The 12,794-nt window shown below is 40.2% G+C and overlaps 1 protein-coding gene across 3 annotated transcripts in view; it reads right to left on the reverse strand.

Annotated features, from left to right (window-relative positions):
- Positions 1-12,794, reverse strand: part of TCF4 (transcription factor 4) — a 345,040-nt gene that overhangs the window by 223,008 nt on the left and 109,238 nt on the right. For all 3 annotated transcript variants that reach the window (XM_082241941.1, XM_082241939.1, XM_082241940.1), the window contains exons 4-5: positions 7,681-7,742; positions 2,416-2,512 (exon numbers count right to left, since the gene is read on the reverse strand). In XM_082241941.1, the coding sequence (XP_082098067.1) occupies positions 2,416-2,512; positions 7,681-7,742 (159 nt within the window). The remainder of the gene's footprint in view (positions 1-2,415; positions 2,513-7,680; positions 7,743-12,794) is intronic.

Consider the following 12,794-nt stretch of genomic DNA (forward strand, 5'->3'; position numbering starts at 1 on the left):
AAGGTGGAAAATGTAGCGTTCCATAAACACCAAAATACCATGTTTCAGACCAGACTGCTTATCTGACAGAACGGCACTTTCATTAATGCCAGGTGCACAGATAGAGCAGTGTTCACTGTTACAGTAAGTAAGGTGGCCTTGTCTCCCACATTTATACTTTTCAGCCTTCCTTTCATTATAGGGAAAGGCCAGCTCAGGAAGAGGTTTCTTTCAACAGAAGATTTTCTGAGCATGATTTCTGTTACAGATTTGCTAGCTCTGCGAAACAGGGGGAGAATCTACTCCACTCAGGTGAGCGTGCATTAGAGCAGGGGTAGTCAACTACAACTCCCATAATCCCTGACCACTGACCATGCTGGCTGAGGAGTCATAGCCTAGTCACATCTGGAGTTCCCCAGATTGGCTACCCCTGCAGCAGACCCACCTGTTCTTAACATTTCTCACATGCAAATGAATGTATGTTTTATTTCAATGGCACAAGAGGAGCAGACATTTCTCTTGTGAGATCTCTCTATATCCTTTCCCCCTCTGCACACCTTCTGCAGTTTGGGTTCAGGGTAAATGGCAAAATTCAACAAAAGGGGTGGAACTGTTTAGCCTAAACAGACACAAATGAAAAGGGAACCATTCTAATTACAAAAGTACAATTTTAAATTAAGGTAACATAACACTGAGCAAGGTCACTGATTCGAACGGTAAGCATGCCTCATTACATGATACCACACTTGTTAGAAGCTGTTAGCTCCCCTCATATGCATACTCAAGCACACAGAAGACCAGTATCCTTGGGTCTAAAAATGCGCCAGAACGCATAGAAATGTCTGGAACGTGCAGATACAGAACACACACTGGCCATTTGAAGCCAAGCAATCCCGATAGTGCTGATGAGCAACAACAAAGGACCCTTTGCATCAAATACAAAAGGGCAATTATTTGTTTAGGTTTGAAAAATCAAGCTCCTAACAGCTCTTCAATAAATGAGTGTGCTGTCTTTCCAACAATTCTCATCAGAATATGTTCGCTTTTATGCTTTAGAATGTGCTTGTAAAAGTCTTTTCCCGGAGAAAAGCGAATACTCGTGGTTAAAACAAAGGGGCGCACAATTTTCTTGGCAAAAAATGAAACACAACACGGTTTACAGGCTAAAGTGTTCTTTGTTGAGGGAAGCCAAAACAAAGTGAGACAAGAGAAACAAACTTTTCAGTTGCAAAAGAAGAAGAAGAAGAAGAAGCACAACCCTCAAAGTGAAAAGGTCAAACCTTAAAGCATCACTCAGCACAGTGGGTTTCACAGAAGACCATGCATACAATGTAAAGATTGTATTTACGCTGCCTGCAGTCAAACCTAATAGTGTGAGTTAAGAAGGGAGGGTCAGAATTTCCTTGCTTTTGTTGGCTCACGCCAACCCCTTGGAACTGCTGTAACTACATTGCATGTGTGTGACTAACATATACATTACTGCAAGCTTCAACGCTGTCTCACATGTTAAACAACTCACAAATATTTCCTAATAATGAAAGGCAAGGAATATTTCAGGGGCATATATTGGTCCCAGAATGATATATCGCAGTTACAACTCAGTGCTTTCCTTGGCTCAAGTTCAGTTGTCTGAAACTAAGGCATCTCAGTTAGTTCATTGACAAGTGGAAGGAGAACGGTGTGATCTTGGCCAGGGAAAAAGGATTACTAATATTTTTACATCATATATTTATCTTAACAGAACTCATTTATCACATGTGATTAAAGGAAGGCTGCTATCTGCACTTGCAAGTAATTAAAGACTTTCTTCTGACAGCCAAAATTATTGCTGTAGATTCAGAAAGAGATCCTTGCAAGCCAGAATGATAGTGGCCGAGCATTATCCAACTGTGAGGGCACACACTTGCCAAATACCACAGGCTGTCAGAAGAGGAGCATGCTGCAGGCATGGTCAGCCTTAATGCAGAAATTTACAGCCCAGAGACTACAAGTCCCTGCAGGCAACTTCACACTGTTATCCAAAGAAAACAACGTTTTCAGATTGCTGATAGCTTAACCTCCAATTGTTTTTTCATTGAGACAACTAACCACTGCGTACTTATTTTGTTTCATTTTGCAATTCCAATGATTTGCTGAAAAGTACGTAATATGTAAGCTAGCACATCACGCAACTGAAAATGCTTATAAAACGTATACACCGTTTCTACATTGTGGACATTGCAGGGTACCTTACCAAGGCATTTAATTGGCACTGCTGAGAATGGTTTATGGAAAACATTTGGTAACTACCACAATCAAACACAAACTTACTGGGAACACAGATTTCAAACACTGTAAAAATAGAGAACTCTCTTTTATTTACACACACACACACACACACACACACACTTATAAACACAAAGCCGTAATACAAATTTTGATAAGTCTTTTTCTTACTCTGTATTCTGGAATTCACAAAAGGAGGAGATAGATTGTCATGTGATCCAAGGTCCCTGTTTGTCATATGTTCATAAGGAGTTCCATCTCCATAGTTCTGTTAATAAATTGGAAACAAATACAGTTTAAGTGTAACATACATATTCCAATCTCTTAGAGACATTTCCCCCCGTATATTACAACTAGAAAAGCACGACTGCTTTTCCAATGAAACTGATGACATTTGCAGATAATTGTTCTGTCAGCAATACATTAAAATTTTGTGTCCATACCTTTGCTAATTCCTAGGCTACAAGCCAGTAAAAATGTTGTTATCATTTTCAAATCTGTGGCAAGGACTGAATTATGTTGTGTTGCAGTCCTAAAGAATGAGAACTTCTACAAGTTAATGTTGCATATTTTATTTAAGGAAAGATAAACTTTCAAGTTACTCTATTCCAGGCACTTCAGACTGCAACATTGGCTGGACTGAAATTAACTTGTTCCTCCTGGCTATTTTATAATTCTTTCAGAGGTTTGATGTGCTGATTCCGTGTGCAATCAGGTTAGTTTTAGACGTCCATTCTACTTTTGCACCAATTGGTTTTTGCTAAATGAAAAATTTGTTGTACTAAATTTTGCACAGCATATATTACTACTGAAAGAAGAAATGTTTATACCTACATTTGTCAATTAAAGCAAATATAATATTTGCATTTTCTGTTTTACTTCAGAATGTGTTGTTGTTCTTTAAAGGGGGGAAAAGATTATAACCCAAGTGGAAGAAGGCAGATTCTCCTCTGATCCCCTTCAGAACGATTTCTCAACTGCCTTTACCACAATTCCAAAATTCAAGCATTCCAGGAAAAATATGGCTTTCACTGAGGCCAAGTTGAAAAGGGGATTTAAATGGAAAATTCTGGGGATGTTCCTACTCTCCAGGAGTAACAATACCAGGTGTCAGCATTGTTCTTGCTCCTTGGTGACAGTTTGTAATCCAATGGATCAACAGAGGAGATTCCAGCTCATGCTCCTAATCCCCTTTTTACACAACCTGGTTGTATTTCAGTATCAGCTACTATGAAAAGGCAACACAAACTGGGCAGAGTACTTTTGTAGTTGCAATCTGAGTAGAGTGGTTTATAAAATTAATCCAGATTAGCCAGGGCCATCTTGGATATGGAGATTTTTGAGAGCTTACAGGATGTGAATAGCAAGGTTTCTCACAAAACAAATGAGAAGAATTGGGCATGCATATTCTGCCTCATATCTCATGACCTATAAATGATAGAAACTTTTTTTTTCTTCAAAAAATGAAAGCAGGGAATCTGGAGGTTATGGTTCATCTGGGTAAACTAACCTCTTGTCCCACCCCCAGTGGATGCCCATGAAGATCCTGAAGATTTTAAGAGCTGCTGCACAGATAGTGCTGAACTAGGTGGACAACTGACAAGTGGTTCTTTATGGCAACGGAAGTGATGATACCACAATATTGCTAAAAACTTTTATATTAGCATTGGCTTTCCTTGTAGTTCCTCAACTAGACATTATTATTTGCATATTATTGTCTGAATGAGTTGCATTTTATATATTTAATTCAGATTGTTTTATGAGATCTTTATGCTGTCTTTACGACTCAAGACGTTCTTTGCTTAAGCATGATATAAATGTGCATAACAGCACCACATTGAACAGAAACACATTTGCCTGTCAGAATGGGGCAAAATTATCACAGAGAAAAAAGTTTGAAGTATAGACAATGGTGCTACTTTATATTTCAAAGACCCCAAAACCTTCTTTTGCTTGGTTCAAACCTTGTGTATCTTGGAAAACACAGTGATTTAAAGTCGGAGGCATAAACCAACTGCAGCAGTCAGATGAGTGTTGGGCTTTTTTTCTTTTTTTGAGGGGTGGGGAATGCGACTGTTCTAATCTCCTCCAACTGTCATAAGAATTAGTAATTTTGATACTACTAAGATGTATTTCCTGAGTCTATTGCTTACTGCCAATAGGAATGAATGTGTGAGCATTGTAATATGAGAAGCAGGAGAGACAGCTTCACCTCATCTACATAATGCACTTGAATGTCAAACTTGACAGCTGGAGTAATGGCTTGCAAAATAGTAAGCTAGAAGATCCTAAAGTGCTTTGAAGACTGCAGTTAGGAGCATAGTGTCAAAGAGAGAGGATATCTCCAGCTCTTTAAAATGTCCTTAACTTGAAGGTTCAGGTATCATCTCTTTAACCTTGGCAAAACACCACAACTGGTCATCCCTTTGAAAGCTGGAGCGTGTCCACAAAATATGTAAGCTATGTGTAAAAGAAAATACAAGCAATTATATCCAAGTTAGGAATAGTGAGGGGTTATATAGAACAAGCAGACAAAGGGGTAATTTGCATCTAGTAACTAGCACAAATACGGAAAAACTAACAGAACAAGACTACTTTTCCCCCTTGAATACCACAATTGTCCAGAAATCCGAACTGGCCAAAAGGTCAGACTACAGGGGATTATTCCCAGTAGACCTTTTGGCTCCCACAGGATCATGTCTCTCCAAACAGAATTTTCAGCTCTAACGCAGAAGTGTTTATATTACTGCTAAGAAGATTCAATGACAGAGACACCTAGTTCTGGTTTCTGTTCCACTGTTCCCCCACCCACCACCCCATCATTTCTATCTATTAATATTGATTCTCCTTGCTGTTTTTATCATAGTGTGTGTACTTCATATTGATCTTAAGTCACTTTGGATATTTCATTGCAAGGCAGGATATAAATATTGTTAGCAAATAAAGCAAATATGTAACCTCCTTGAGGAACAGCAGCAAGAGTTGGGGAGCCATTCCAAAATGTGTCTGGGACATAAATGAGAGACACTTCCTTATACAGGCTACACAATCTACGGAGCTGGCTTGACCATGACACAAGTCAAAGGTGGGGATCTCAAGTCCAAGGGCTTAATGCAACCGCATCCAGGCCTCAATCTGGACCTCAGAACTTTCCCCAAGCCCCACACCCTTTCTCCTCATTGACCTTACTTCATACCCGGACTGGTTTTTGCCTGGCTGGAATGTGTCCTTGAACTCTGATAGTGCCTTCTTCAATCTCTGGATCATAGAATCATAGAATTATAGAGTTGGAAAAGTGGAAGATACTGGGTGTGGTGTGTGTGTGGGTGGGTCCTGTGTTGAAACTAGCCAACCGTACAAAGGTAAAATCTGCATTTGTTGCTCCACCCACTTTCCCTTCTCCTGGTACTAGCTCCACCCTCAATTGATATGGTGCCCATAGAAGGGCTGCCTTCAAGTTAATATGGTCCTTGGCCTATAAAGGTTTCCACATTAGAAGGAGGTTGATAGGCAGAAGCTTGGGATAATACGTTGCCACACCATACTGAAAAACCATGTAACTTTGGGGGGGGGGGAGAGAAAGATGGCGAAGCCCTAGAACAGTTGCTAGGAAATACCTTTGAGCCACGGACATGCATGCACCTATCTTTCAAGTAGAATAGACAAGGTAGCTTACATCGAAACAGCAATAACATTACTGTAAAACTCATGAAAACCAGAGCCATCTCTCGGCTGTAGCCAAAGAATCCCAATAGATGCTGAAGAACAGTTCTCACTTCTCTTACTGCCGCAGAGACATCATGGGAAATGGCTCTAAAGGTGTGCTACACATGTAGCTGAATAAGTTATAGCTTTTTGGGGTGGGAGCTTTGGGGTTGAGAGTTACATATGGAGGAGACAAAAAAGAAGCAAGATAGACAATTATTTCCAAACAATGCTGTCAGGGGAAAGTATAACGGGATTCCCTATGCCCAGCAGACATGGGCCTGTGGTACCGGGAAGGTGGAAGATATGGTACATTGCCTTTTGCACTGTTCCCTGTATAAAAGCTTGGGTTTTTTTAGGGGAGACCTTTTGAGAGCGAGAGCTGGTTGGACGCTTATGGATATTATTTCTGATCTGTTGGCGGACCACAATAAAATCATTGCAAACAAGGTTGCCACCTATGTGGTATCAGCTCAAAAAAATCACCACAATCTTTTAATGATGTCTGCCGAAGACTACAAAGAGGACCGCCTGCAATAGTATTTTGATGCTGCTGTTAATCTCAGTTTGTATTGATAATTATTAGTGGTATAATTAGTGGTATGTTTTGTCCCTGCTTCCCTAGTGTTTCTCCTAGCAGGAGTGTAGATACGCTACCAATCTGTGATTGTAGCTACTTGCATTATTCCCATGCTTTGTAATGTCCATTGTTCAAAGACAATCATTATTCCCTCTAGAACCCTTTTAGTCTGGGTGTAGAAGAATAAAAGCAGATGCATGAACTTTAACTATTTTGTACTAATTGTATTATACAATGGCTCTATCTATCAATATTTTTACTTATGCTTTAATAACCATCTATATACACCTTTAATAATAATAATAATAATAATAATAATAATAATAATAATAATATATTTATACCCCGCCCATCTGGCTGGGCTTCCCCAGCCACTCTGGGCGGCTGCCAAAAGAATATTAAAATACTGTGATACATCAAACATTAAAAGCTTCCCTAAACAGGGCTGCCTTCAGATGTCTTCTAAAAGTCTGGTAGTTGTTGTTCTCTTTGACATCTGGTGGGAGGGCTTTCCACAGGGAGGGCGCCACTAGCGAGAAGGCCCTCTGCCTGGTTCCCTGTAACTTGGCTTCTCGCAGTGAGGGAACCGCCAGAAGGCCCTCGGTGCTGGACCTCAGGGTCTGGATAGAACGATGGGGGTGGAGACGCTCCTTCAGGTATACCGGACCGAGGCCGTTTAGGGCTTTAAAGGTCAGCACCAGTATCAAGACTAAGGCAAAATATTGTGCTTGGAAATCTCCTAGAATGCAAGATGCCCAGAGTGTGTCTTACATATTTTGTGCCTGTTAAGTAAAAACATCTGGAAAGCTATCTACGACAAATGAAAAGCCAACCGCTACCAAAAACGCAGCTTACAGACCAGAGATAACTTACAGCAATGGAACAAGGGCTGATAGCAACAAGCAAGGCAAAGAAGAAGTCATTTTAATGAAGTTCCCTGCTCCCTCTTAGCAGGAACAGAGCAGTTGTCAAATTCAACCATGGGATCAGATAAGAATCTTTAAAAAAGCAATTCTGGGAAGATGATGCTCTGTAACCAAATTTGCATGTACATTTTCCTAAGCAATCGGGTGTAAAACTCACATTTAGATTTTAAATTTACATACACAGGAAGTCTGGTGAGGAAGAGAAAAAAGATTAGATATACTTACCCTGGATGGACTAGGATGTCCTCCGTTCCCCCAGGACCCTGAGCTAGTTCTGTCTTCTACATCTAGGGACAAAAAAGTTCTTTAGGCTTTATTGCAATAATTCTTTCCTTTTGTATAGGCACTTTTAAATTAATGTTTCAAATTAATCTCCTGTTGCCTTTAATTAAGAACCAGGCACAGGGCTACTACAATGATAGTGGCTTCTGACCCAACCACTTAAATTAACTAATTTAAATTCACAGCAGAAATGAACTGGACCCTCAGTAACCGGAGGGTTTGCACATAAAAATTATTCTAGTCACTCAGTCTTTCAGGAGACATTTAAGAAGTGGCTGGAAGTCACTGACTAAAGTTGGAATTCAAAACCTAGCGCAAAACCACACAAGCTCAAGGATAAAACTGACAAGGCTACGTAGCAAATAAAGCACACTCTCCCTATATAAAAGTTATTTTGTATAACTGCAAGAAATATCCCTTTCATGAATCACTTTTGATGAATTGATTTGGAGAGCATCCCTCATAAAAGAAAAAAGAAAAATTTGCAGGTTGAGGAATCCTGTATTTCAATGAACCAAATTGCTGAATTGGGACACTAATGAGCTTAAATTTCAGCTTGGCCATGAACTCACCAGATGCATTTTTCAGGGTTACCAACTCTTTAAATAAATAAATTTTAAAATCCCAATACCTGGAGGGGGCACAGTGATTGGGTGGGTGGAACCAGGGAGTCAAATCAACCACAAAAGCAATCAGTTCACTCAGGCATCCTTCCTCAACTTGATGTACTCCAGAAGTTTTGGAATACAATTCCCATCAACCCTGGCAGTTGGGCAAATTGTCCGATTCTGATGAGGATTGGGAGTTCAAAAATGTCTTGGCAGCAACAGGTTGGGGAAGGCTAAACTAAGATGAACACTGTACAGAATTTTTAAAGAGGTCACCGAGTGGAGAGGGGAAGTCCAGCTGTTGTCTTTTGCTGGTCAGTTGGCAAATCCAACTGATCAAAACTCTTCAGCGTGGCTTTCTGAACCTCAAAAACCTTTTTGGAAACTTCCTAACAGGTTTTCAGGTTTGAGAGGTAAACAACGATGTGAATAAAATATTCCAGTGCCTGGGAAGTACTCTTGAGAAGGCTTAGCTCAAAATGTGAGCTGTACTGTTGATCTGTTATTTCCTTTTGACTTAGAATATTAAGACTGTTGTTACAGAGTTTTCCGACATTTATTTCTGCCAATGCAAATAAGCAGTTTGTAGCATGAACCAAGGAGGTTAAAAACTTTGCATTCTGTCCTTCATTCCTGATTTATGGCTCTCAGAAAATCACCTTTTGCGAAGTGGAAGGTATAGCATTCACCTCGCAAAGGTGCTGCAAGGCTTAACTAATTACATATGCTAAACTGCTATTAAGACCTTTTTGATGAAAAAGGTTATAGGAATTTTTAATTATTGCTCTACAACTACATGCTTCTCCTTGACAAAAATGGAAGAGGGTACAGAAACGTTTGTTTCCCCGGAAAATTGCACCTCTCATGCTTATTTCACTGGAGGAGGCTTCTAATGGAAAGCTACTCTTTTTGTAAATAAAATAAAGAGAGGAAGTGAGGAAGGGAAGAATAGAGGGGGGGAGCACACAATATGTTTCCACATGAGTTATTTTCATTACAGCTTGCTCTGTTGTCTAATTTTATTGACTTAGGCCACCTGAGAAGGGAGGCAGAATGGCTGCTTCCAATTGTACCTTGAATGCAACCTGGTGTTCCTTGTGGATAGTCAGAGACAGTGCATCATGTGCCTCAGGGTACATTGTGGCAGTTCTGAGGTTGTGTCAGGGCCCAAGAGAAGAAACAGAAGTCCCTCAACTCTACTGTTTAAGGCAGAGTCCATTACGTGCTTTGTGGCATACTAAAGCGCGTTGGAGTATGCTTGCCTGACTGCTCATTAAAAAATGTGTTGAGAATCTCCTGTGACTATTCTAGTTAGGCAGACGTCCAGCAAAGCAATTAAGAGCAAGCTTAATTTTAAGCATAACTATAAAGTTCTAGTGAATTATTTTTTCCCAGTGATATTTAATATCAAATCATAACATATGAAGAACAGCATACCAAAGCAGGCAAAGAGAAAACATCCTATCCCTAAATGTTTGTGTTAGATGCATTGTACTGGAGCCAAGAGTACAACTCCTCCCAGCTGCATTGTGCTACTAGTAGTTTAAAGGGGGTCTACATTGTTTTGAAATAATTTTACACTGCCAGAATGAGGTTTTGTGAGGAGAATTTAAGGAAAGCCCTGCTGCATCATACCAAAGGCCTGTCTTGTCCAGACAGACAGACAGTAGCCAACCAGATGACCCTGGTAGCCTGAAAACCAGACACAAGTACAAGGGTACTCTTCTGCCTGTGACCCTCAACATTACCACCTCTGATCAAGGATGTAATATAGCAGCCTTTAACAGCCATACCTCTATCAATTTGTCAAATACCCTTTCAAAGCTGTCCAAGTCAGTGAACTTCACTACATCTTGCACAGCTTAACTATGTGCTTTGAAATAGTACTTTCTTTTGTCTGTCACTTTGTTCTGCTTCACTTGATGACCCTGAGTTATATTATTATGAAAAGTCACTTGGGGCTTAACCAGGCAAGATGACAGAGACCCATGATCTGGGTTTCCTGGGTGTCTCTTAAAATTTTAGCAAACTGCCATTATGAGGGGCGAAGGGGATTTGGATTGGGCCCTCAGCACCCAGGAGGAAGATGTAACCCTTTCCCCATTTTCTTGAGTAAAGCTTACTATTCCCTGACAAGTAGATACTGAATACAATTCTTCCTCATGATATGGCTGTTTTCAGAAAACATAGGGATGGCTTCAGACCTGCATAAATGGAACCAGAATCCAGAGACCCAGAATGCAGCAGGAGCAGGAGGAAGGGGACAGGGTGGCGATTTTCACCACTTCCTCATTCCCTCTGCAGCCTGCAGGGCTGCCTTTCACACTCTTCCAGAGGGTCTCTCACAGACAGCTGTAGAAGGATTGAGGAATCAGGGGAAACGGATGAAGCACCTTCAGCATCAGAACTATGCTGAGCACAAGTCATGACATAACCTATAGTTAGACAATGGAATTTTCTCCCACAATAAGTAGTAGTAGTAGTAGCCACAATTTGTCAACTGAATACAATGGAATGGTGCTTTCCCCAGCAATGTGCACTGCTAAAAAATAGTTGGCATCCATTCCTTGGATACTGTTTTGAGTGCTTAAATCAAGAAGCAGAAATATAAAACCAGAAGTCCAGTGTAGTCATTCTTACGGAACATTAATGAATGCCTCCACACTACTAAAACCACATACTTCCTCTTTAAATTACTGGTACAACTTTCCAGGTGAGAGCAAGCCATTAATTTATCATAAAGGGATGCTAGAGCATTATCCGCCATCGCATTCATTATGGATTATTATTAATTCTATTACTTGAAACAATAGATTTAATCTGATTGAACAAAAAGGCATGTAGAAAAGATTAACAAAAGCAAAGCACTTAAATTAAATGTAGAATATGAATTGGGTTTGCACGTGCAGTTATGAAGCTTAGGCATCTGCGCTGCGTATCTGTGACCTAGCTGTATGAGCAAAGAAAGTGTTTGCCTCCACCTTGATCTGTCCCCCTCCCCTTGCATGTTAACATGTTTGTTAATGTTATATTTCTCTGCATCACAATTCCTAATATCTCAATGAAACATTAAAGTGCTAATAACACAAGACATTCCAGGTAAATATTTAATTACATTCTTTAAAATATGTGCATCATTTAAATGACAGATCAGATCAACCATTGCATTCAGTTAATTAGGCAGAGCTTTTTAAAATCACGGGTGTTATGCAACTGATTATTAACTCTTTTGGATTCTGATTCAAGGCACATCCAAACCATAGATGAAACTGAATGGCTTTTCAACAGACTTTTTCAGCACATTTTGGCTTCACAATCTCTGCTCCATTCTGAACACTGAAATCACGTGCCCAGGAGAAATCAATCATTAGCCTAAGTGAAAATCGTACATATCTGAATACAGGATCATAGCCTAAATTATGATACATAGCATGATTTATGAATGTCCAGCTACTTATTCCCAAACTTGCAATTTTGTTTCAGGTAGGTAGCTGTGTTGGTCTGGCGCAGTTGAAATAAATAAAAAAAGAAAAAAACAACTTCTGCATTCACACGAAAGCTTATACAGGGGTACCTCGGGTTAAGTACTTAATTCGTTCTGGAGGTCCGTTCTTAACCTGAAACTGTTCTTAACCTGAAGTACCACTTTAGCTAATGGGGCCTCCTATTGCCGCCATGCCACCGGAGCATGATTTCTGTTCTCATGCTGAAGCAAAGTTCTTAACCCGAAGTACTATTTCTGGGTTAGCGGAGTCTGTAACCTGAAGTGTATGTAACCTGAAGCGTATGTAACCCAAGCTACCACTGTATTATACTCCACAGCATGATTTCTGTTCTCATCTTGAAGCAAAGTTCTTAACCGGAAGCATTATTTCTGGGTTAGTGGAGTCTGTAACCTGAAGTATGTAACCTGATGCGTATGTAACCCAAGGTACCACTGTACCCCGAACAAACTTAGTTGGCCTCTAAGGTGCTACTGGACATTTTACTACTATTATTCTTATTATTATTATTTGCAATTTTGTGCATGGCCTCCCTTCCCATTCTTTCTTTCCCCGAAATTCCAGCTCCTCCACAAAAGTTTAAACAATAATATAAGCTGGTCATGTCACAGCTGTGCCAAATTTCAGCCTGCTGTAAAATGAGGGGTATCCATCTTCCACTCAGGCAATGGGGTTTCTCTTTCTTCTCCTCCCTCCTGCAGCCCTCCTTCATGCCCCAGTCTGCCACAGAGGTTCCTCAATGGTCAAGAGCAAATTTTGTGGGTGTACCAGGTGCTGGACAGAGAAGAAGAGTATGGGAAAGTTCTTTTACATAAGCAGAAGTCTATTACACAGGCAGATGGACACTGTTGGATGTCACCCAAAGTTTATGACTTGAGTGGGGAAAATGTCATGTATGATGTAAATATTTCAGCAGTAATGATCCTGTAGCATATCCCATCTGTAA

Source organism: Podarcis vaucheri, assembly GCF_965113315.1.
Source record: "Podarcis vaucheri genome assembly, chromosome: 11".
In the NCBI taxonomy this organism is placed as follows: domain Eukaryota; kingdom Metazoa; phylum Chordata; class Lepidosauria; order Squamata; family Lacertidae; genus Podarcis; species Podarcis vaucheri.